The 26,879-nt window shown below is 39.5% G+C and overlaps 1 protein-coding gene across 3 annotated transcripts in view; it reads left to right on the plus strand.

Annotated features, from left to right (window-relative positions):
- LOC126425277 (microtubule-associated protein futsch) overlaps positions 1-26,879 on the plus strand; it is a 233,482-nt gene that overhangs the window by 169,853 nt on the left and 36,750 nt on the right. For all 3 annotated transcript variants that reach the window (XM_050088249.1, XM_050088250.1, XM_050088251.1), the window contains exons 14-15: positions 16,394-16,568; positions 25,830-25,891. In XM_050088249.1, coding sequence (XP_049944206.1) covers positions 16,394-16,568; positions 25,830-25,891 — 237 coding nt within the window. The remainder of the gene's footprint in view (positions 1-16,393; positions 16,569-25,829; positions 25,892-26,879) is intronic.

The raw sequence follows: 26,879 nt of genomic DNA on the forward strand, positions 1-26,879 counted from the left end.
TGGCTGTCTTGCACTTTCATTTGTGCAAATAAAGTCATTTTTCATAAGTATTAATCATAATATTTAAGATATTTAAATATTAAATGAACTTAAAGAGCTAGGATTGATAGAACACAGAATCTTATTATAAGAATTATACCTCTGTTCATTCTAGAACATGTCACAGAGACCTCCACAGAAACATTGGTATTTTGACAATTACTTCACTTTTTATTTATTCATTAATGTCCTTTGTTGTACCAATATTCCTCTTTTCTCAAAAGATAGTGCAAAATTAAGCAATACTAAGACAGAAACAATATTTAAAAAGGTTTAAAATGGTCAAAATTAGGACAGAAGGGAGCTAGATACATGGATACACATACATTTAGCAACCTGAAAGAGCATGTTGAATGTTTTGTGAGTAACTTGATGAAGTTAATGATTGAATTAAAGAACTTTCTGTTACACAACTGTTTCTATTGCATTAAACAGGACTTGCATGAAGTCATTTCATTATATTGCACATAAAACTGTAGATCTCTGACTTATTTCCACATCACACAGTCCTGAGCGGTGTAGCTGTTCCTTCAAATGTGGGGCTGCTGTTAAATAAGTGTAACAGTAATTTGACCATGTCCTTCCCACATTGGCCTCCTGGACTCCATTACCAAAGCTGTGATTACTGCTTCAAGTTCAAATACTAAATCTTTCTTTTGCACCATATTGCAGGGATGAACTTTATATACCAGTTGTTAAGACCTTCATATGGACCAACAACTCGTATGTTGTGTTAATATCTCAAATGACAAGTCCATCCTCATTCTCAAACATTTCAGCATCATTGAATAGAATTTATGGCAAGTCTGTACATCTCTAGGGCAGGAAGGTATTACGCAGAATGCTTACACCAAGTCCAAGTAGGTATTTTGTCCCACTAACTCATTGTGACTACTGTCCGTGCTGAAGATGCATGTCACATCTCAGTATGGCTCTCAGCAACCCACAATATCTGAATATTTATATTAGAAGTAATATTTTACATTATTATTCTCTTACTACATAAATTATGTTCATTGCGAGTATCATTTGTCGGTAACAAGACATAAGGATATGCCTCACTTGCCTGGAGTAATACTTGTCACTACACCTATTCTTCAGAATCCATGGAATATGACTGAAGTAGTGTTACACTGTGTGAACCTATGTCTTGTTGTGCTGAACCCACACAATTTTTGGAAATTTCTCATTTCTTTACTGCTTCCTGGTATTTCAAAGCTATACTAAAGGTTGCAGTTGACAAATGGCTCTCACACAGGCAGTTTATTATTATCATTTGCATCATTTACAATAACAAAATTGTTATACATATTTAATCAAAAAGTAGACATGTACAACTATTGACACCATATAAACATTCAACACCTTAGATTACACACAAATGTCAGAAAACTTGATTCAGTGGAGCTCATCTTTGGATACTTCATGTACACTCTTGGTACCACCAGGGAAATATCTGAATATCACCATAGTCACATGTACCTTCAGTGCAAAACCCCTGCTTGTGAATGTTGTATTTTCACATAAACTGTACCGACATCTCCCTAGGATGATGAAAACCTGGACCTTTAACACTTGGATTGTCAATAAGTTTGTGGTTCTAGTTTTTCATAGCTTGCTACTGAAGTTTCCATTCAGCATCCTGGTTGAACCCAGTGCAGAGCATTTGAATTCCTTCTCCATATGCTAGTGTTGTGGATTTGGGTAATTTCCTAGTCTGCAAGAATAAAGCTTTGTGAAAAGTTTGTATTTTTTGGAAACTTGGTAGGGCTTGTAGAGAGCCACCTTTCAATGAAGATGAGTTGGACAGATGTTTGTTAGTAATTGTAGCCAGCATGTGGATGTAGTCTGACTGTGCCATTAATGGTTCCCATAACTACATTAATATGCACGTCAAGTTTCTTCATGTGAGCACTGTGGTGTAATATTCTGCTACAGATTATGCCAACACAAGGGATGCTCAGTAGATGACTGATGTATTTGCTCTGCCTGTATTACCTGCCAGCTTTATCACCAGGCTTCTTAACTGTGTTGGAGAGCTGTTTATGATATGTCAGTAATCTGTCTAATGCCTTGTCATTATATTTTACAATGGCAAGAGGGCCAAACTGTGGCCTGATCTTTGCTGATGCTGCATGATTAAGGGGGTAGAAAAGACATGCTTCTGTTTTAGGAACTTCAGGTTTACATCACCATGTCTTAAAATATTGATTAAGTGTAGCGAGGCTATTTATTAGGTGTTCTTCACGATCAGAGAGATCATCACTTTGATATGAAATTTCAAGGAGATCAGCACATTGGAATTTGTGGCAGATCAAGTTTGACAGATTTGCAGCATGGAGATTGAATAACCCCAAAGCCTTGATACAAACCGTCATTGAGTACATGCCATCTGCTCTTCATTTTGCCATGGTGTACTTTAAGGTGTCAGTTGCTTAAAATGTTGTAAGAGGTTACTCAGAGTTGTATGAAGTATTGTTCTCAGAAATTTCAATATTAGACCCTCACAACACACCATGCCATAAGTTGCTGACATGTCAATGGAAACTACCCTGGTCTTGAGTTTCTTCAGTAGCCAGATTCTGTGTGAGTAGTCAAGGAGAGCACTTGCTCACAGCAGCTGCTACTAGGTCTAAATCCAGCTTGTTCAGATGGTACCACAGAACTAATTTTGTCATGCATTTGTTGTAAGATCCTTCTTTGCAAGAGTTTGTAACCACAACTAAGAAGAGACACTGAGTGAACGTGTTCTGCAGGTGTTCCTTTTTTCTCTGGATTTTTGTTGACAGTAACTTTAGTACTTTATGATACCAACTACTGAGCTGATTATAGCTTGGCAAATACGTTTGTAACAGATGTATCATAGAAAAATTCACGCTGACAAAGAATATCAACATTTTAGTACATGTGGAACATGACATTTCTTTTTATTCACAACTGATGAAATATTTTTTGTCAATCCCTCTGTTTCTGTGAGACACAGGATGCACATCAGTGTTGGCTCATGAAGTTAGGACCCAAGATATCTCACTGAACCTTTTTTTAAGCCTGAAACTGCTGTTTGAGTTTTTATAGCCTCCTATAATGTCTCCAGCGTTAGAAGACAACATATTAGGCACTTACATGTGCCTCAGACTATGGCCTAATTCCCATAAAACAAAAATCATCAAAGAAAACAGCTGCCGACCCACAGAGTGCATATCAGCTGCTGATCCACAGAGTGCATATCAGTTGTATTTCTGTGTTCTCAGAGAAACTCTTGTACACTTATGTCATTATACAGATAGATATTCAGCAATCACAGGCCCTGCAGACTACGCGCTGCTTCCACAAACTGCCTCCAATCCTTCCTGTTTTGTGCCCGGTTCCTCCAGGTGTCTTCAATTTCCAGGGCTGCTCGGTCCTTGGCCAGGTTGTCCATCCAATGCTGCCTTGGTTGTCCAGTGGGGCGTTTGGTGTTTGGTTTCCCCACTAGTGCCATCTTCGCCTGCCATCCACCTGGCATATGGGCTACATGTCCCACCCATTGTATTCTTTTGCTCTTTATCTTTTGCTCATCTTGGTTGTCACATCAGAAGGTATATTTCCTTGTTTTTCCTCCTCCTCCATTCTCCATTATCTAAAACTGGTCCCCATATCCTCCTCATATCCAAACATTGCATTATATCTACAACAACAGTTGCCAAAGTTCACATTTCATCAGAAAGGAACCCAAGAAATTTCCAGAGTGAGAGTAAAGTGGAAGGTGAAATACTAGTGTTTCTGCAAGATAAGCCAATGGAATGTATGGTCTTGTATAACCTCAACTGTGCGGACATGGGGCTTATAATGATGACAGTATATTCTTAAGAAGTGTAAGTGATATTGAAACAGTTGTCAAGCCATGTAGTTCATCATCCTTATCAGACAGGGAGCCACAGATCCCATCTCCAGTGCATCATAGTAAAGAACAATAGTTGCCCAAATGTCTGATACTAGACATACTTATATATGTGGAAGATCACCCACAGCATAGTAAAAAAATCAGTTATGAACAGATTTGAAATAAGTTTGCAGCAGTATGACTGAGTAATGCAAAATAAATAAATAAATAAATAAAAAGGGCACAAAAATTGGTGTTTGTGCATTTCAAGGATGCTCAATACAATTTACAGAGTGTGCATGATAGTGACTTACTACATGCACATCAAACTGCACACAACTTAGACTACAATGATTTCAAGGGAACAGTGGATTGTTGCATAATTTCAAACAGTGTTACAGAATTGGAAGGCATAAGATAATGAAATTTCAAACAAAGCATCAACTTGGCAATGCACAGCTGCAGGATTAGCCCAAGAATTTATGGAGGAGATAAACAAACTTGTCCCATCATTCAATAACGAATTTATTTTCAACTCAGACCAGTCAGGATTTGAAGAGGAAATTCATATGAAAGGAACCCTGGAAACTAGAGGTACAAGGAGAGTTGTATCAAGATCAGCTAACATCAATGCCTTAATGTGTTGATATGCAATTATGCTGACTGTTAATCTGGATGGTAAATTATCTGGAAAGTTATTTATTGTACTGTGAGAAGTTGGAGGTGCTCTGCCCCTACGATTCTTTCTCTTGTGTATGATCTTGCAAGGACAATAGGGAATATTTATGTCACAGCAAGCAAGAGTGGGAAAATGGACATAAGAGAACTACTACTATGGTATGATCACTGCTTTTGGCTAATAGTTGGATGTAATAACCTTACTTAATTCCTGGTATGCGTATAAAAATCATACGCCTTTCGGGCAAACTATCCATCTTGAAAAGTGTGTGACATTGCAATTCATACCACCTGGAACTACTGAACAAATTCAGCCTCTGGATGTTTGTTTTTTCTGTGCCTGTGAGACATATTATTGAACTATCTGCAGCCTTAAACGATAACCAGTTTCATGATAAACTCCATGACAGACTGTTTTGCATTTGGTTGCATGCCATCACATTCCATTAATTCTCACCATTTCGTTACACCAATATGATTCCATATGCGTTCGTGAAGAGTGGATACCTAATTGAATGTCCTGCGTGGTCTGTAACTCCCAAGGAATTCACCTTTGATCTTGATGGTGTGAATCTTTGTGATCACAGTGGTGCAACATTTTCCATTAGATGTTCATGGTGCAAGTTAATGGTTTGTTTTGAACATTTCTCGAATCTCGACAATGTCCATTTTGTGAAGTGTAAAATGTACATCTCATAGAAGGTTGATCTCTGCATCTCCCAGACACTCATTTTCTGTTGCCCTCCTGTTGCACACATTGGGTCAATAGCAGCTGACATTTTTCCTGTCATAAGTGTTAACACAAGAGTTTCAAATGAACCTTACTAAAGATTGAACTTGGGACCTCACACTCAAGGGGTTCCTTGTAAGTGCATTTCCAAAGGTGCAGTATGTGGTGCTACTTAAAGAAAGCAGAGTGCTAAATAATTTCAGTTCATTTTCTGGGTTATGCATGTTCTGAATCTTTCTATGAAAACTCTGATGAAAGTGAACAATTTTTTGTCAATAAATGATGAAACACATTTCTGAATGTATATGTCACAATGAAAGACATTTAAATAAAATTTACAAATGTCAGTAGTTAGAAGATCATTCTCTTGAAGTGTTTAACTCATTTAAATGATTTGTTATACCAGTGAGAGAATCTTTGTGCGCATGCTGGAACAAGGTACAAAAGCTGTGTAATGTCGCCATCTGGTGCCTACTGTGTGCACTTGCTTAGTGGGCAGTTGCAGGCATGATGGGACATCCTGTCCTATATGCTTCCATTACATCAATTATCTTTTTGACTGAGGATCACACACTGAAGTGCCAAAGAAACTGGTATAGACATGTGTATTGAAATACGAGATATGCAAACAGGCAGAATACAATGCTGTGGTCGGCTACACCTATGCAAGACGACAAGTGTCTGGTGCAGTTGTTAGATCAGTTACTGCTGCTACAATGGCAGGTTATCAAGATTTAAGTGAGTTTGAATGTGGTGTTACAGTCGGCGCACGAGCGATGGGACACAGCACCTCTGAGGTAGCGATGAAGTGGGAATTTTTTGGTATGACCATTTCGCGAGTGTACTGTGAATATCAGAAATTCGGAAAACATCAAATCTCCAACATTGCTGTGGCCAGAAAAATATCCTGCAAGAACAGGACCAACAACGACTGAAGAGCATTGTTTGACGTGACAAAAGTGCAAACCATTTGCAAATTGCTGCTGATTTCAGTGTTGGGTCATCAACAAGTGTCAGCATGCAAACCATTCAATGAAACACCATTGATATGGGCTTTTGGAGCCGAAGGTCTGTTCATGTACCCTTAACTGCACGACACAAAGCTTTACACCTCGACTGGGCTTGTCAACACTTATATTGGACTGTTGGTGACTTGATACATGTTGGCTGGTTGGAGGCATCTTGTTTCAAATTTTATCAAGTGGATGGATGTGTACAGGTATGGAGACAACGGCATGAATCCATAGACCCTCGATGTCAGCAGGGGACTGTTCAAGTCTTTTTTTTTTTGGGGGGGGGGGGGGGGGGGCTCTGTAATGATGCATAGTGTGTGCAGTTGGAGTGATATAGGACCACTGATACGTCTGGATAGGACTCTGACAGGTGACACGTACATAAGCATCCTGTCTGATCATCTGCATCCATTCGTGTCCTTTGTGCATTCCGACAGACTTAGACAAATCCAACAGGACAATGTGACACCCCGCACATCCAGAATTGCTACAGAGTGGCTCTAGGAACACTTTTCTGCATTTAAACACTTCTGCTGGCCACCAACCTCCCCAGACATGAACATTATTGAGCATATCTGGGATGCCTTGCTATGCATTGTTCAGAAGTGATCTCCACCCCCTCGTACTCTTACAGATTTATGGAACTCCCTGCAGGATTCATGGTGTCAGTACCCTCCAGCACTAGTTCAGACATTAGTTGAGCCCATGCCACATCACGCTGTGACACTTCGGCATGCTCACAAGGTCCGTACATGATATTAGGCAGGTGTACCACTTTCTTTGGCTCTTCAGTGTAGCTTGAAACATCAATTATGTTGCATGTAATTATTCCTTAGGTCCAATCACAGATCTCCATTACAGTATATGCATCATGTTCTATGGGTCCCATTACAGAGTTCATTATATAACCTGTATTCAGTAGGCTGCTAGAATAGCAGTATCCAGTATGTGGAAGGTAAATATGCATCTTCTATTTAAGCACAATACAAATGAAATCTCTTAAAGTTAAAATATTGTAATATTATAGTGGCAATATAAATCAAGTGATGCTTTTGACAATAATATAAGAGCCCTTAGTGACAAGAGGCTAAAGCAGGTTTAAAGATCTCTGTTGAGAAGATAACCCATATATGTCAAATACCAAGATAGCTATTAGAAGGATGACATTAAAAAGAGGGCACATTCAGAAGTTATAGAGAGATTTAAATATGTATGATAATGGGTATAAACTGGCCTCACAGAAAAGAAGCCATTGGAGCATTAATAAACAAAATGATTTTAGCATGTGAACTCACTATAAACATTTACAACAAGAATCTTTTAATCAATGCAAAATCAAGTCATTACCAGACAGTGATCCACCCAATCACATTATACAGAACACAAAATGTAAACCGTCGAAATATGTTATAACTTAGGAGGCTAAAATGTATGGAAAGAAGGATCTCAGCAGGATACTGGGATCTCAAAGAACACAAGATGGTCAGTGTAGAGACAAGTGCACCAAGAACTGTATATCCAGGTACAGAAGATCCCAGACACCATCAGGAGAAGTAGAACCATGTTCTTCAGACATATCCTTAAAATGGACCAGGACAGAAATAGAACCAGAACAAAAACATCAAGGACAGAAGAGTGAAGAAAGTTGTGAAGTATGAGAATGAAGAAGACCAGAAGAAATGAAGCTATTCTGAATGAATGTGGTTTTCAGATGCCCAAAATGGAATGAATAAGGAGGAGGAGATAAGAACCCCTGTGGAGACACTGTTCAGCACTATGGAAGGAGCTCCTTAGCTGTCTATAAAACTCCATTATATGACCAGTGAGACAGTTATGTGTTCTAACAAATTGTTGAATACATACTTATGTATCTGGCTCCTCTCTTTTACAAAGATTATAACTTAAAAACAACAATGACACACAAGTAATGTTAAGACTTTCATTCAGAAGTCATTATAACCAGTTTCAGACAAAAAAAAATTTTATTGGCTCATTTTATGAGTGCTTATTGTTGCAGCACCGTGGTGTATGTTTCTGCTGCAGTTGTCATATATTTTGTCACTCAGGAATATAAACCACTACATAGTCACTCTATATTTTGCATTTCTCAACAATATATGCCACGATGCCTTGGTATCTCCACACTAAGTGAGCACAAAAAGAGGCCTCAACAAAGTAAGTCTGCAACTGCCAATTGAAGATGGATTTTTGTATCTGAGACTGGTTTGGTGATGTGAATAAAAAAGTTGTTCCCATTTTAAAATTATACAAAGCGTGTTTTTTAAGAAAGGTCCATTTGGACGTAAGTACACAATGAAAGGTTATTTCAAAAAAGTAAATTTATTTTCAGAAAGTACTATTTTTTGACATAGTTGCCAAGTTTGTTGAAAACGTATCATACCTCTCAACCAATTTTAAAATGCCCTATTCATAAAAACTTGCCGCCTGCTCCGATAACAAAGAGTTCACTGCCATTTTCACACCGTCATCATCATTGTAAGGGTTGCCACTGAGGTGTTGTTTGAGGTGGAGGAACAGATGGTAATCACTCGACGCAAGATCAGGACTGAAGGGTGGGTGGTATAAAACTTCCCAGCCAAAACTGTCCAATAAATTGTCAGTCTGACCTGCAGTGTGAGGTCTTGCATTGTCATGGAGAAGGACAATTCCCTTTGTCAGCATGCCATGTCTTTTGTTTTGAATTGTTCTGCAAGCTTTCTGAGGGTTTGGCAGTATGCTTCTTCATTGATAGTGTTTCCTCATTGCATGAAGTCGACCAACAAAACACTATGCCTATCCCAAAACACCAATGCCATGATTTTGCGATGTGACAGAGTCTGATTGGCCTTCACCTTTACAGGCGAGTGTGTGTGTCTTCATTCCGTGCTCTGTTGGTTTGATTCAGGCGTGATATGCAAAACCCATGTTTCATCTCCAGTTACAATCTGACTCAAGAAGACGTCACCTTCTTCGTGATAATGAGTCAAGAATTTCATCACACACTCAAATCTTTGGTTTTTGTGGTCCTCTGTTAGTAGTTTTGGGACTCAGCAGGAGCACAGTTTCCTAAACTTTAGGTGTTCAGAAACAGTGTTGTAAAGCACTGATCTTGACATGTCAGGAAATTCATTTGAGAGACCTGTTATTGTGAAGCGCCTGTTCTCACAAATCCTCGCTTCAACTAAAGCCATCAAATTGTCTGTAATCAGAGAAGGGTGACCGGAGCAGTCCTCATCAAGGACATTGTCATGGCCATCTTTGAATTCTCGTACCCACTTACGCACTTTGCTTTCACTCATAACAGTATCAATGTACACTTCGCAAATCTGTTGATGAATTTCCGCATCAGACAGATTCCTCGCTGACAAGAACTGTATCACTGAGTGAACCTCACACACATCGGGTGAGTTGATAGTCTTAAACATTCTGAATGCACAGAACAGAACCATACAGGTTAGCTACAGAGCTGAAACTGAGCACAGTTGTTCCTGAGGCATGCCGGTACACGACACACACACTCGTTGCAGTATGCATGCGAACTACTAATGTCTGCAACAAACCAGACCTTACTTAATGTGGTGTGCATATTGTAAGACCTTCAGTACACACACCATCAGATTATTTGACTTGGCGCTCTAACGAAGTAGGCGAGTGTCAGCAATATGTCTTGTGGTCTTATTGTGGCGTGTTTATCTTCTGACATTAGGTCAGATGATAGAAATGCCACTTCCACGCTTAGAGTAGCCGATTGACGGTGACCAGCTTTAAACAGAACTTGATTAATTTTCACACACATTTATTAAAATAATAACAAGCATAAAAATTACTTAACTTGGTTCTGGATGCTATTTACAATTGACAATCTGAAGTTCCCTTGGTATTGGTATGTTAATCTTATTCTCACATATATCTCTGATACTCGACAAAAGTGTCTATACATTTATCTCCATGGTTATGTAGAGGAATATGGTAATCTTATTAGGTGCAGACTGAAACTTGACTATAGACTGGTACAGACAAATGTAGAACTCGTACAGACTGGCACAGACTAATGCGAACTGGTGCAGACAAATGCAGACTGACTAATCGGAGGTCTGTCCACTCGTTATAATACCTCGCGCGTTCATGTATCACTGCGCGAGTGTGATCCGCTAGGAGAAAAGGTTTTACGTAAGCAGCAATCTCATTGGCTGCGTTACATGTTAATACACAGATCGGCGGAAGCAGAATTTGGTCCGTCTCTATGGCAGCGCCATCTCGTAGTGCGGAGACGGACGAGCGCTGCGCCTGCACTGTTGTGCTTAGTGGGGCGCGCTCTTGTGGGAAAGTTGTGTACACGCTGACTACGCGGAACTATGTACACAACACTTAAAAAACACGCCTCATACACTGAAGTGAGAGAAGCCATGGGATACTTCCTGATATTGTGTCAGATCTCCTTATGCCCTGTATAGTGTAACAACTCGGTGTGGCATAAACTCAGCGAGTCATCGGAAGTCCCCTGCAGAAATAGCAATCCATAATTGCAAAAGTGTTGCCAGTGCAGGATTTTGTGCACAAACTGACCTTTCAGTTATGTCCCATAAATGTTTGAAGGAATTTGTGTCAAGTGATCTGGGTGGCCAGATCACTTGAAGTGTCCTGAATGTTCTTCAAACCAATCACAGACAATTGTGGCCTGGTGACATGGTGCATTGTCATCCATAAAAATTCCATCATTTGGGAACATGGAAGTCCACAAATGGCTGCCAATGGTCTCCAGTTAGCCAAACATAACCATTTCCAGTGAACAATCCAGTCCATTCCGTGTAAATACAGCTCACACCATTAGGGAGCCACTACCAGTTTGCACAGTGCATTTTTGACAATTTGGGTCAGTGGCTTCATGGTGTCTGTGTCACACTCGAACCCTACCATCTGCTGTCACCAAGTCACAGTTTTCCAATTGTCTAGGCTCCAACCAATATGGTCACAAGTCAAGGAGAGGTGCTACAAACAATGATGTGCTGTTACCAAAGGCATTTGCATTAGTTGTCTGCTGCCATAGCTCTATGCCAAATTTCACTGCACTGTCTTAATGGAGTCATCATATGTCTAACTTTCATTTCTGTCATTATTTCACACAGTGTTGCTTGTCTGTAGCTCTGAGAACTCATCGCAGGTCCCACTATTCTTAATTGTTAAGTGAAGGCTGTTGGCCATTGCTTTGTCCGTGTTGAGAAGTAATGCCTGAAATTTGATATTCTCGACACACTTTTGACACAGTGGACCTCGGAATATAGAATTCCCTAACAACTGGAATGTCCCATACATCTGGCTCCAACTACCATTCCATGTTCAAAGTCTTTTAATTCCTGCTGCTTGGCCATAATCTCATTGAGTACGATTCACATGAATCATCTGAGTACAAATGACAACTCTACCAGTGCACTGCACTTTTATACCTTGTTGTAGGTGATACTAATGCCATGTGTATATGTGCATTGCAAGACTTCTGTCTCCTCAGTGTAATTGTCATCACTGTACTGCAGACTCTCTCTCTCTCTCTCTCTCTCTCTCTCTCTCTCTCTCTCTCTCTATCTGTCTATCTATCTATCTATCTCTCTCACTCACTCTCTCTGCCTTTGCCTCTGCCTCAGCCTCTGGCTTCTGCCTCTGCCTCTGCCCCTGCTTTTTTCTTCCTCTCTCTCTCACTCAAAGTTTGTTGCTTGCACTAGTCTGAAGTTGCTTCTGAATGGCAGAAATTGGAGATTGTTTTTGGACACCTATTATGCATTAATTGATGCTCATGTAGCATGTACAGAACCTTCATTTTTTTTTAGTGGAGTGTTGTAACCTTTTTTCCTTCAGTTGTAGATAAATTGTGCTCTCAGTACATTTCACAGTTTCCTTCATGACTTTCTTGGCTGTCTCTGTGCCGCTCAAATTGTTCTGGTTGGCAGGAGAGCCAACAGCGTGTTACTAGAAGGAGGCCGAAAGGCACGCGTTTTAGCTCACTCAGGCTGGCCTGAGGTCTGGAACAGGACAAGGAAATTAGAATTTAGAAAAACGGATGTAGCTGGTGGAATACTTAACTTTAATCCGTTAATGAAGAACATCGGTCTTGACGGTACATGAATCAATATCAATAGTAACTGATAATGGCACCTTGCTAGGTCGTAGCAAATGACATAGCTGAAGGCTATGCTAAACTATCGTCTCGGCAAATGAGAGCGTATTTTGTCAGTGAACCATCGCTAGCAAAGTCGCTTGTACAACTGGGGCGAGTGCTAGGAAGTCTCTCTAGACCTGCCGTGTAGCGGCGCTCGGTCTGCAATCACTGATAGTGGCGACATGCGGGTCCGACGTATACTAACAGACCGCAGCCGATTTAAAGGCTACCACCTAGCAAGTGTGGTGTCTGGCGGTGACACCACAGAAATCATCATCAACTGATTGCCTTCCTTGATTAAAGAATGCTGCTGATGGTTCCCTTATGACGTGCAAACCCTATGACAACTGATACTCATTCATAGGTTTATGATGAAGTGTGACTTATTTTTACCTACGTTACACACTTCCATTCTTTGATGTCACATGGAATAATTTTATGATGCAATTCCACAGATAGACACAAAATATTCATTGCATATAAATGTGGTGTTCATCTATGAACTTCACATAGGCAACTATTTAACAGAATAAGGCACGCTAATGACAGCCTCAAAATACATTTACACTATTTGTAAAGAATTAGGCACAATTTGGAAAGTAATAGTAGAATTTATGAAGATCACAAACAGAAACAGCCTCCACTGTCTAAAACTTAGCCTAACTCTTCCACAGAAAGGAGCAAAGCAATCAGTAATAAAAACATTTGATAACCTATCCTGCAGATTAAAAGTGCTGGTAGATCACAGGAGTTTTAAAAACAAATTGAAACTTGACTCACCCTTCTATTGCCTAGATGAATTTCTGAGTAAGTAATGTGCAAGTGGTTTGTTTGCACTTATCAAATTTTGTTGCAGATTAAGATTTAAAAATCCAGATTTGTAAATGACTAGCATGTAGCCATGTTTTCACAGAGAAATTGTATCATATTTGCAAATCTACAGACACATTTCACATCATGACAAGATGTTACAAGTACAAGATACAGAACAGGCAATAAACTAATGCAGCTCGCATTACTAATGTACACCTACATTTCAGGTGCCATTCCTTGCTTTCCTGTGCACATTCAAAATAAGTTGGTGATGAAATATAGAAACTATCTTTGTATTTCTCTCCTTGCAACATATCTGAATATTTTTTGTGTAAATTGAAGGTGGAGAGGGCAGAAAGGAAAGGAAGGGGAAGGAACTACTGATGTCAGCTGCATCGGGACTTTATGCAGAATCAGTGGTAAGGAGTGAAAATGTGTGCCAGACGTGGATTTGAACCTGGAATCTCCTGCTTACTGGGCAGTTGTGTTAACCACTGCACCATCCAGAAACAGTGTTTATTGCAGTTGCTTGGACAGTCTCGGCACACACCCTGGCTGACCCACACTCCCACCTACCACCACCTGTTTACAGTCCCCTTCCATGTTCTCCATGTTAGCTCCTTTGAGATTCCGTTAGGAAGTCGAACGTAATTGTGTGTCTGCGCTAAAGGCGGCAGATTCATTGCCCATCGAGGCACCCCCGATTCCACATAAAGTCCCAATGCAGCTGGCATCAACTCTTCCTTCTCATGCCTTTTCTTTCTCCCCCTGCCACCTTCACTTTACATAAATGTTTCACAGTTGCGGATTCTGTGTTGTGGTTTTTTTTTTTTTTTTTTTTTGCACACATCTGGAAGAACAGACACCACACATTCACATATCTGTATAAATTTGAAATTTGTACTTCATTAAATAATAATTTCACCTAGATGTAGATATACATGGTGTTCTGAAACTGTTTGTTCAAATTAATACAGGAAGTAGAAAACATGAAAACAAAAGTACACACATCAAAAAAAGTTTTGCATCACCTCGGTTCCGAGAGGTCCGGAACCTGTACAGAAAATTGGAATAAAGATCAACATAAACATCATTTCCGCCCTTTTTATTGCTCATGAAAACCACACATTGCATCTCGTACCACCATACAGTGAGACCTTCAGAGGTGGTGGTCCAGATTGCTGTACACACCAGTACCTCTAATACCCAGTAGCAGGTCCTCTTTCATTGATGCATGCCTGTATTCGTCGTGGCATACTGTCCACAAGTTCATCAAGGTACTGTTGATTCAGACTGTCCCATTCCTCAACGGCGATTCGGCATAGACCCCTCTGCATGGTTGGTGGGTCATGTCATCCGTAAACAGCCTTCTTCAATCTATCCCAGGCATGTTCGATAGGTTTCATGTCTGAAGAACATGCTGGCCACTCTAGTCGAGTAATGTCGTTATCCTGAAGGAAGTCATTCACAAGATGCGCATGATGGGGGCAGAAATTGTCATCCATGAAGATCAGTGCCTCGCCAATATGCTGCCAATATGCTTGCACTGTTGGTAGGAGGCTGGCATTCATGTATCTTACAGTCTTTATGGCACCGTCCATGACCACCAGCGGCGTACTTTGGCCCCCCATAATGCCACCCCAAAACATCAGGGAACCTCCACCTTGCTTCACTCGCTAGGCAGTGTGTCTAAGGCGTTCAGCCTGGTCAGGTTGCCTCCAAACACATCTCTGACAATTGTCTGGTTGAAGGCATATGTGACACTCATTGGTGAAGAGAACATGATGCCAATCCTGAGCGGTCCATTCGGCATGTTGTTGGGCCCATCTGTACCGCCCTGCATGGTGTCGTGGTTGCAAAGATGGACCTTGCCATGGACGTCGGAAGTGAAGTTGCGTATCATGCAGCCTATTGCGCACAGTATGAGTCATAAGACGACGTCCTGTGGTTGCACGAAAAGCATTATTCAATATGGTGGCGTTGCTGTCAGGTTCCTCCAAGCCATAATCCATAGGTAGTGGCCACCCACTGCAGTAGCAGCCCTCGGGCGGCCTGAGCGAGGTATGTTGTGGACAGTTCGTGTCTCTCTGTATCTCCTCCATGTCCGAACAACATTGCTTTGGTTCATTCTGAGACACTTGGACGCTTCCATTGTTGAGAGCCCTTCCTGGCACAAGGTAACAATGCAGATGTGATTGAACCATGATATTGACCGTCTAGGCATTGTTGAACTACAGGCAACATAAGCCCTGTACCTCCTTCCTGGTGGGATGACTGGAACTGATCGGCTGTCAGACCGCCTCCATCTAATAGACACTGCTCGTGCATGGTTGTTTATATCTTTGGGCAGATTTAGTGACATCTCTGAACAGTCAAAGGGACTGTGTCTGTGATACAATATCCACAGTCAATGTCTATCTTCAGGAGTTCTGGGAACTGAGGTGATGCAAAACTTTTTTTGTTGTGTGTATATCGCCCCTGATGCCAATTGCTGATGCTAGGGACAAGTTTCAGAGAACGTAGCTTAGCATGCTAATTTCAGCAATGGCATTCACAGGAACTGCTTGAAAGCACGCAGTACATCCTCAGTGTGCATTCTCAATTGTACCAGCAGTGACACGAATCTAGTTCCGAGTCTTATTACATTATTACAACAGTTTCGTATGCCAGCTGCTTCGTATGACAACAAGGAAGAAATACAGACAGGTGAAGTCATGGACCTGGGTGGCCAGGTCACAGAACCACTCCAGCCGATCCGTCGATTCCTGCAGGTGACTCTCAAATGATTCAACACAGTAAATCTCAAATGGGCTGACACCCCATCATGCTGCCAGTGCATCCTTTGTCTAACATTCTCAGGTACATCTGCCCTACACAGAATAGTTTTGAATATCAACACACATTCCCAGTCAATGACACGGGCACAACAGCTTACGTCAGCATCACTAACAAAATATTCTCTAACATTACAATTAGATTTTGGAGACCATATGCTTCTTATCAAAATATGTTTGTTTTGATGTTCTCTACTGCCTGTAATAATTTTAGAGAATAGTTTCAGTTACCTTTATAGTGTTTGCCAAATTAAGATATTACGGTGACTGCAGGTATCACATTTACTGTGTGGGGCTACGGCGTGTGCCGAGTGGACGCTGGCATTGCAAGGAGTGCTCCATCTGTGGCTCTTGTGGAGCACTGACTCCTGCTGGCAATGTTGACCCGACTACCACAAACAATGGCTCCAGTGCTTCTGTAATAGTGAACCCACAGTGGCAGCACGAGGTAAGTCGGATGTCAAGAATACTAAGCTAAGTCAATGTGTGAGAACTGGTGTAGGAGAGCAAGGAAGGGTCAGTTAAGTACATGATTACCTGTACCCACATTCATTCATTCACTCACTCACTCACTCATTCCCTCTCTTCCACTCACTCACTCACTCACTCACTCACTGCTTGGCAGAACATGACACAATAATAAATAGGAAACACTTGCAAATGTTCTAAAGAGTTATACTTGGTCATGAACCAGGTTTCAGCTTCTTAGGCCATTGTTGTCAGGGACAGTGATTTAAAAAGCCGAAAGCAGGTTTGTGACCAAATACATATACATTGCAGGAACAATAATGCAACATCTTCAAGGACTGCGTTCAATGGCACCAGCATAAGTATGTGCATACTGAGGGGTTGTAGTGTTAGTGATAAGTTTTTCACGATCATTGGTGATCGGACGGCACTGACGAGGCCTGTCTGTGCACCCTCTGTTTGACTCTGCAGGCAGTAACTGTGCTGAGTTTAGAGGTGAATGTCTGCAACATTCATTCTAGGGTACAACTGTGCTCCAGTGGCAAATACATACTCCTGTTGAACCGCTTCAGCCATTTAAACAGGGTTGCATTGTGGATGTGCAGGAAGCTGGAGGGACATAGGAAAGTACTGCTGCACATGTCAGTCACTATCTATTGGTGGTGTGTTGCTGCTTTTAACAGTGGCCTGCCGACCAGGTTCTGGATGTCCACATTGTACAATGCACACCGAGACTGACACATTGTGCAAGCAGCAGTGGCCTATTGAACATCATCCAGGGATGAAATCTGAGCACACAATGCAACAGCTGTGTCATCAGGGACCATTGGGAATTGTCTGGCTTCCAGCAGTATTAAAATCACATGTGCCTCTGGCAAGGCTACCACGGACACCAGGAAACCAACAATCATGGCTACTCTGGTGTCACAAAGAAGTTGACTGGAGAGTGGAATGGCTCGATTGTCTTCATTGATGAGAGAGGGTGCTGTCCGTATGCAAGTGTAAGGTGTACCTACACTAAGGTGTAAGGTGTAAGATGTACCTAGACTAAAACTCCCAACAAATCTGATTAGGCTCAGGCAGTAAGTACATGATCTAAACCAGCTTTATAAAGCTACTATTATGCAGGTTTTCAAGGAAAAATACAATAGGGCCAAGCAAACGTTTAAAACTGAAATTGTCAATCTAAGGAAGCAGATTAACAGCAAAACAATAGAACACTCTGACAACATAAGCAAAGCATCTTGGAAGCTGATAGACAAATACCAAAAAGGTCCCAAGATGAACATGGAACCAATCAGCGTAAGACATGATGGAAACATTATAAAAAACCCAGATACTATATGTAATATTCTTAATAACTACTACATTTATGGTGAACAATCAACACATATTACAGATTCACAGATAGAGACCCGGTGTCATCTCACCCAGTGTACTGAATCTGAATTTGTGGAAGTGAATGAGCAAGAGGTTTGCAGGGCAATATACATGCTAAAGAAAAAAATTTCATCTGGATGGGATGGCATATCCAATGCTATTACTATAGCATGCTTAAAAGAAATTTCTAAACCTCTTACTCACCTGATTAATTGCAGCATTAGAGAAAACATGTATCCAACAGTTCTAAAAATGAGTGTAGTGAAACCAGTGTATAAAAAGGGAAATAAGGAAGAAGTCTCCAACTATAGACCAATATCATTAATTCCCACTTTTAGTAAGATATTCAAAAGCAATATCCTTTCTCAGCTTTTTCACAAAACATAAACTCCTTGTAGATTCACAGCATGGCTTCACAAAAAGAGCAAAGTACAACCACAGCAGTTACACAATTCATCCACGAAGTTTACTGTCTGTTGGACCAGAAGATGCAGACGGCAGGTATATTTTTGGGCCTGACAAGAGCATTTGATACTGTAAACCATAGGGTACTTCTTAAAAAGCTAAAATCTTATAGTATTGGGAATCAAGCCATGAATCTTCTAATCACATACCTGTTAAATCGTAAGCAAAGCACTAAATTGTCATACAAACTAGATAATAAAATCATGAACTCCCAGTCCACCAGTGAACCTGTATTACGAGGTGTACCACAGGGCTCAATCCTTGGACCTTTTCTCTTCCTTATATACATTAACAACATTGCACAACCCATTAACTCCCATATTGTAAGCTATCTTATTCTATGGGAGCGAATCTAAAGAGCTAGAATCTCTTGCTACTAGTGGTGTAACAGAAGTAACAAAATACTTCAATGATCAGGGACTCAAGGTGAATGTCACCAAATCTCAACTACTGACATTTAAAACAGTCAGTTCACATCACAACAATATGAATAGTGGGTGTAATATCTCTGCAACAGAAAATGGTAACTGTACATTCCTGGGTGTATATGTTGATGAAAATTTGCAGTGGACATACCACATGAATTTATTATGCGGAAAAGTCAGTAGTGCCATATATCTCCTCAGCCAACTCGCAAAGATAGTTCCTAACCAAGCACTGAAATTAGTATATTATGGAACACTCTACCCCTTTCTCAATTACAGAATTGAACTATGGGGCTGTGCAGCTGATTTTCATTTAAAAAGAATACTACTACTACATAAAAGAGCAATAAGACTTATACATGGGGTGGGATATAGAGATTCATGTCGTGAAGTGTTTGTGCAGCACGAATATTTGACAATATATTCTCTGTACATCTTCAAAGTAGTTGTATTTTTTATAAGTCAACGAACAGAAGCTATCAAGGGCAGTGATGTACACGATCACAACACTAGAAGAAAGTGTAACTATTTCCGTAACAGAACAACATTAAAAATGACTGATAGAAGTCCGTATATCAGTGGTTTGATTTGGTATAACAAGCTACCAAACTCTCTAAGAACATACACGGGAAATGTTTTTAAAACAAAATTAAAATCTTTTCTAATAGAAAAATGTTTATATTCTTTCAATGAATTTTAAGATGGTGATTGTAACATGACGCATTAGCATATCAGTTGTAATGTGATAAATGTAAAAAATAGACATAAGAAGCAACAACTACAGAATATAGTGTATTTTATAAGTATAAATATAACCATAGTATTAAGTCTGACGTTTGCAAAAGCCATCATTATGATGGCTCCACACAAAGAAAATGTAAATAAATAAATAAAGAAATAAATAAACATATATGCTGTAGACCTGGTGAGCTGCCTATTCCAGAGTGCATTCACCCACAATACACAGGTCCCAACCCACGCTTCACTGGGGAGGGGGGGGGGGGGGGGGCATCAGTTACAACTCGTGGTCACATGGTCACACCTGGCATTTCTACAGGGTAAAGTAACCAGTGCCCTCTACATTGCTACTACCTTTCCTTTGACAGGAAGGTGATGTGCTTTTTCAGGAGGACAGTGCACTTCCATATACGGCTGCACTGATGCAATGTGCTCTTCGTGGTGTAAAGCAGTTGTCCCGGATAGCAAGATCACTAGATCTCTCACCAGTTGAACATGTATGGATCATGATGAAGTGGGAACTTATTCATTCTCCAGGTGGCCTGCAAGAACCATTGCTGAATTGCAACAAAAGGCATAAGGTGCTAGGGGCAATCTTTCTCAGGCACAAGATTCTGGGGACAGTCTATCACAGGATTCCATTCAGCAGCTTTACGATCGTTTGCATGTGAGAACACACAACTGTGTTGCCACCAGAGGGTGATAACTGTGTGTTGATGTGCCTGTTTGGGCACCTTTTACTGTGAGATGTGTGTTTCATTTGGTCTGAATTTGTTATCATATATTTCTACAATGATGGAATATTGATCACATCACTTGTTAATAAAATGACCTCATCCTTGTGGGAGTTGCATTTTTTTCTGGCAGTGTAATTTTGCAAAAACATTATGGTGTTGTTTCCTGTTTATTATATACCCCCATTTAATGTGAGGAGTCTTAAATGACAACCAGAGAAAAAACATACGCAGCTGCTAAAATTTCTTCATTCTCTAAAACAATGGCCATTGTAACTTCCATAATATTCATAAGCTTGTCAGCTGGTGTGAGTTACCCTCTGTGATAGTGACATAATACATGGTGAATTGCTGCTGTTGTGGGCTTCAGAGGCCAGATATTGGTTTGATACAGCCTCCCACATTAGTTCATCCTCTGCAGCATCTCTACCTCTGATAGATGTTGCAGCCTACGTCCACTAAAACCTGGCTACTGTAGTTGAGCCTAGTGGTCTCTTTATAATTCTTACCCACACCATTCCCTCACTTATCAAACTGAGTGTTCCTGGAAGACTCTTTTCTCTCTGTGTGATTCAGTCTCTCTTCATTAATTAAACAATCTTCCCATTGTATCTTTAGCATTCTTCTGTAGCACCACACTTCAAAAGCTTCTGTTGACTTCTTGCCTGAATTGTTCATTTTCTGTGTTTCACTTCCGCACAAGGCTACATCAGACAATCATTTAACTTATATTGTAGGAAAAGATAGATTCCTACTTACCGTAAAGAAGACACGTCCAGTTGCAGGCACATTTAAAGATACTCACATGAAGACATTCACACGTAACTTTCATCCACAGCCTTCATCAGTAAAAACACACACACACACACACACACACACACACACACACACACACACACACACACACACACACACACACAAGCAAGCACACCTTACGCACACATGGCCACCAACTCAAGTGTCTCGGGCTGGAGTCTTCTATATGGTAAATAGCAATCTATCTTTTCCTATGTTGTTGGTATTCCTACGTGGAGTTTCCATTGTTCAATTTAACTTATATTCATATTTATATTTATATTAGGTGTTAAAATAGTTCTCTTTTTCAGAAACATCAAACACTTTTACTAAATATTTCCTAACACTTACTTTATATTAAGCGTTAAAATATTTCTTTTTTTTAAACACTTCACTTGCTATCGCCAGTCCTCATTTTTTATCCTTTCCACTTCTGATATTTTCCATTATTTTGGTACCCAAATAGAAAAAAATCCATCTACTACTCTCAGTGTCTGATTTCCTAATCTAATTTCCTCAGCATCGCCTGACTTAATTCAACTACACTCCATTAGCATTATTTCACTTTTGTTGATATTCATCTTATAACCTCGTTTGAAGACACTATCTATTACTTTCAACTCATATTCCAAGTCCTTTGCCATCACTGACAGAATTACAATCCTACTGATAAACCACGGTGTTTTTTATTTCTCTTTCTAAATTTTAATTCCCTTTCCAGATTTCTCATTAAGTTTCTCTCTTGCTCATTGCACAAATTGCATGACATGGGGGCTAGGCTACAATGCTGTATCACTCCCTTCTAAACCCATACTTCCTTTCCATGCCCTCCAGTCTTTATGATCTGGTTTCTGTAACAGTTGTAGATAATGTTTTGTTCCTTGCATTTTATCCTTGCTATCTTCAGAATTTTAAAAAGTGTATTCTAGTTTAGATGGTCAAAAGCTTTCTTGAAATATACAAGTAGTACATATAGATTTGCCTTTTTTCAACCTATCTTCTAAGATAAGTCATAGACTAGTATTGCCTTTCAGATTCCAAATTAATTTTGCACAGGGTCAGTTTGCTCGTGTTCTTCCATTCTTCTGTAAATAATGTGTGTTAGTTTTTTCTACCACTATGGCCTGTTAAACTGATGGTTTAGTAGTATCCACACATACCAGAACCTGCATTTTTTGGAACTGATATTGTTATCTTCTTCTTGGAGTCTGAGGATATTCCATGTACCTCATGTTCATCCCATATGGAATGTTTCTGTCATGGTTGGTTCTCTCTTTATGGTATATCTTAAAAGCTGAACATCATGCAAGGAATTGGGTTGGTGAAATGTCACACTTAATCAGATCCTAAGGTAGATTAATGTGAGTTATAATGCAAACTGAAAGAAGTTGGCCATAACAATGCCATGTATTGTTATTTCAGAAACATAAAGGTGAAGATGCAGTCTTTGTTAATACAGGTAGACATGGGTCAGAGGAGGCAACAGCCACCATACTCGATAAGGTTACCAGAAAACATGGTAAGATTGCTTGGCAGAACCAGTGGACTGCTATTGCCTGATACCTGCGTATCAGTTCAGATTGTCATAACAATTTGTCATAGTTCTAGTTCTGCTTAATTATGGTGATTTAGTAATCCATTTCACTAAACGGGCAATAGTGACAACATTGAAAACTACTGACCAATCATTAAAGTGCTAGAGATTAAAAAAATGTTGTTGTGAAGAAAAAGGTTACTAGAAACACAGAATGGCTTCAAAGAAAGGTTAGTCACCATTATGTGCCTTATGACAAAACTTATGGTATTTGAGGAATCTCTTACAATCATGCTTACTAGCACAAATTGAACACAAAGAGGCTAGCTTATTAAGAAGCACATCTCTGATCCACCTATGGTAAAAACTGGTATGCCCCAGTGACCAGTTCTGGGATCCTTGTTGTTCATAAAGTACACTGCCTGACAAGATAGGTGAAGCACCAAGAAGACGTGATTGGATAGTAAGTTTGTACATGTACACACCATTGGCAAGTACATACATGATTAGAGATGTACTTCTTTATGATAGGAAGAAAACTAGAGAGCGTTAGTACAAGGGAAGATAATTTTATTACCAAAAAGACACAAATGAACTTACATCTTTTATGTACTGTTCTACATAGTCACCAACATTCTCAACACATTTCTCCCATTGTGGTAACAGTTCCAATATGCTCTGTTCGTAGGAGTCCATTTGGTTGGAGTTTAGCCATCTGCAGATGTGATTTCACTTACGTATGTGTTGCAAAGTGTTGGTCAGCCAGGAATTTCTTCATGGGACCAAACAGACATACGTTCAACAATGCAATGTCAAGACTCTATGGTGGATGCTGGAACACCTCCCACCCAAATTTAATGTTTTTCTCATGAACGAGAATAGCAGCTTGGGGACGAGCATTGCCATGAAGAAATTTGACACCATCATCATTAATGTTGTGGCATTTGTCATGAAGGGCATGACACAACTTAACCAAAGTTTGAATGTACACTGCAGCATTCACAGCGGTCTTGTGTTCAGTAAAATCCAATGATAACACAGCATGCATGTCCCAGAACACTATCACAAGCACTTTCAGGCAGATTCAATCACTCTGAAGTTTTTTCATACTGGGGGATCAGCATGTTTCCATTTCATAGAGACTTGCTTGGTTTTGGGTGTGTAGTAGTACACCTGTATGTGAAATGTATTTGTAGTTGTGAATATGGGCTACCGTCAGCTGTGTGATGGAATGATGACAAAGAAAATATCCTCAGGACTGGGACTTGAACCCGGATTTCCTACTTACTGCGAGCTGTCACCTTCCCATTTGGCTACCCAAGCATGAAATTTGGCTCTGCCCAGAGCCAAACTTCCGGATGTCATCAACCATGTGTCTACAACCTGTACTCGTACATCTGTTATTAATATTCCCAGACAGGGGAGACATTTTATTTGAAAGTCACTTGCCCTGTATCGGTGTGTAAATATGATATTGCGGTGTCTTTGTTATTCTGAATTACAATGCAGTGTTCCTTCGGACATGCATGGGGCAAGTGAGCATATTTTTTGCAATGATTCAAGGAAGCTATTTTTATTGTACTAGAATTGTGACTATTTTTAATTTTTGATAATTTTATTTTTCTGATTTTTACCAAAAAACTATGGTGGTAAATAAGAGCTTTCCAATACCATTTTATGAGCTGCTGTAGGTTGCCATTACACAGTCTTCAAAAGTCCCTTAATGACACTAAATATCTGTTGAAGCCCACTTGCTATGCCCCAGATTTGAAAATTCAGTATTTCTGTTTGTTCATACTATTATCTCAATGCATAGTAAGTCACAGTAATAGATAAGCAGAAATGAAGCAATGTGTTCCAACTTCACTAACGACAGCAGTTGTGATCTCACAGCAAATTGAAACTGATTGTTGTACCAGTTTTTGTACAACTGATACAGCATATTCCCACAAGATGATAGACATATCTAGAGGTGATAAGACCTGTTCCAATGAGTGTAGTAAAACAATTGTGTTGATGGTAAATACACTTCCCACATTCCACAAACAGAAATATTAATTTTTTTTAAGTATACTGGAGGGCTGGTTTAAGGCCCAAGCAAGACAAGCCGCAAACTGGGGTGGCATGCTGAAAGGGGCACCAGAGCAGCAACAACATTAAGATTTCTACATAAGACATGTCAAAATTAGTAGGGGCCACTTGTGGTACCAAGCTGAGGGGGGCACCTGAGTGCAAGATGTTTATTCAGTGCATATCACAATTAGTAGTGAAAATTGATGCTGCTAGTTTCCACTGCAAGAAGGTGAAAGGGATGATTGGGGGACACCAAATGATAAGTTGCTTATGTGGATAAGTGTTCCCAATTTGGCCCTGAGTAAACTTCACATGCCTTGTGGAAAAATTACTTTGGTAGTTAGCATACTTCCCACTGGCCTTTAAAACAACATTATTTGGTGACACATAAATTTCTCATGGCCACTAAAAGGCACAAGAGAGAGTTCACAACAGTTAAAAGCTTTATTTCACAACAAGCAGAAACTACAGTGACTGAAGTGTACACAGAGATGGTAAGGTGGATTTCTGCGAATGCAGCAAATAAATACAGTTGATGGTAAATATACTTCTCATTGCCCCTGAAAAAGGTAACTTTGTAGGTTAATACCCTACCTGTCCCCACAGTCATCAGTTAACCTAAGAGAGGGACCATCTGTCTGTGAAATGTCTATAGTTTGTTTCATGTATAATCATATTTTAACTGTTTGTGTATTAAATTAGCTGAGGCACAGATTGGGGATCAGACCAGAAATTGCCTACATGAATGGAAAACCACCTAAAAACCACACACTGGCTGACAAGTGTACCAAACTAAAAGTTGCACTATAACATAACCATTAGACATGACATTACAGTCAACCTTCAGATACTGAGCCTTGGGCAAACTCATTGCTTGAAATTACAATGAATACAGCCAGCCTGATGTAACTGACAGACAAGTGTAGATTATTTAGTATGTTACATTTATTTGGACTCATTGTTCTTTACATATGCTGCACCCCTGCTGACACATAATGAGTCTCCTATTGTTATTTAAGACAGCTCTTTAACTAGCCATTTTATGCTTAAACTTAATATTTTCATGTGTTTGTTGAAGTTCGTTTTCTTTCTTTCAGTACAAGAAAGGAGAGAAAGGCACTAGAGTCTATGCCCAGACACTTTGTGTCCCATGCTCCAAGTAAGTACAAGTTTATTCCAACAGCTGCTAAGGAACTAGTCTTCATGTATATCATTATTGTTAGATAAGCAATAATTTATTTACTCAAAATTATGCATTGCAATAGCAATTAATTAATCAGTGAACTGCTGAACTGTACCTGTATTTAACATAATCTTTAAAAGCTTTCATTACCAATGAAGTAGACTGAGAAATTATTTCCTTTTCTATAAAAATAAGGTGGTAAAAAAATTGGTAGCTGTTTTTAAAAAGTTGCTTGAAATTTTTTTAGTTTCTCAATCGAAGTAGGTTAATATTTTTAAGTTCTTTTAGAAATAAGGTAATCTCAAGTTATTTTGCTTATTGGTAAATGTAGGTTAATATTTTTAAGTTGTTTTAGAAATCAGATAATATCAAATTATTTTGCTTATTGGGAAATTACACAGCTTTTATTGTTCTTTCTCCAGATAGATAAAATGGGCAAGATTTGCTGGACTTTCTGTACAATGCTGAATGTGAAGCTTTCTTATTCTAATATAAAATTTGCTATCAGGTATAGCTGTTATAGTTACTTCTGGAACAGCTGAATTTTTTATGAAAGAATGACATTTTGTTGTCAGAGAATGTGATTGATTAAATTGTTAACATGTTATTTTCATTTGATAGAATCCCAAAAAGCTTCTAAATGTTTGTTGATGTTGTCTATGCTGGCTATCATAACTGAAAGAGAAGAAGAGAAAGAAAGAAAAAATATATTATGTTTCACCATTTGTTCTCTCCATTATGACAATATATTACATGACTTTGTGATTACCATTTACTGCTTTTATTGTACAGGTATAAAAAACTTATTATTTATGCATTCTTCTATACATAGGATTGACAGAAATATTGTAGGCTACTTTTTCTTTCATTCTTTATCTTTTGGTTTTAGTGTGGTCGGGGTAGGATGATACCAGTTAACATTTTGAGATATTTTGTGATTGTGTCGAATGAAAATAAAATGTTA

This window comes from Schistocerca serialis, chromosome 10 (assembly GCF_023864345.2).
Source record: "Schistocerca serialis cubense isolate TAMUIC-IGC-003099 chromosome 10, iqSchSeri2.2, whole genome shotgun sequence".
Taxonomy (NCBI): Eukaryota; Metazoa; Arthropoda; class Insecta; order Orthoptera; family Acrididae; genus Schistocerca; species Schistocerca serialis.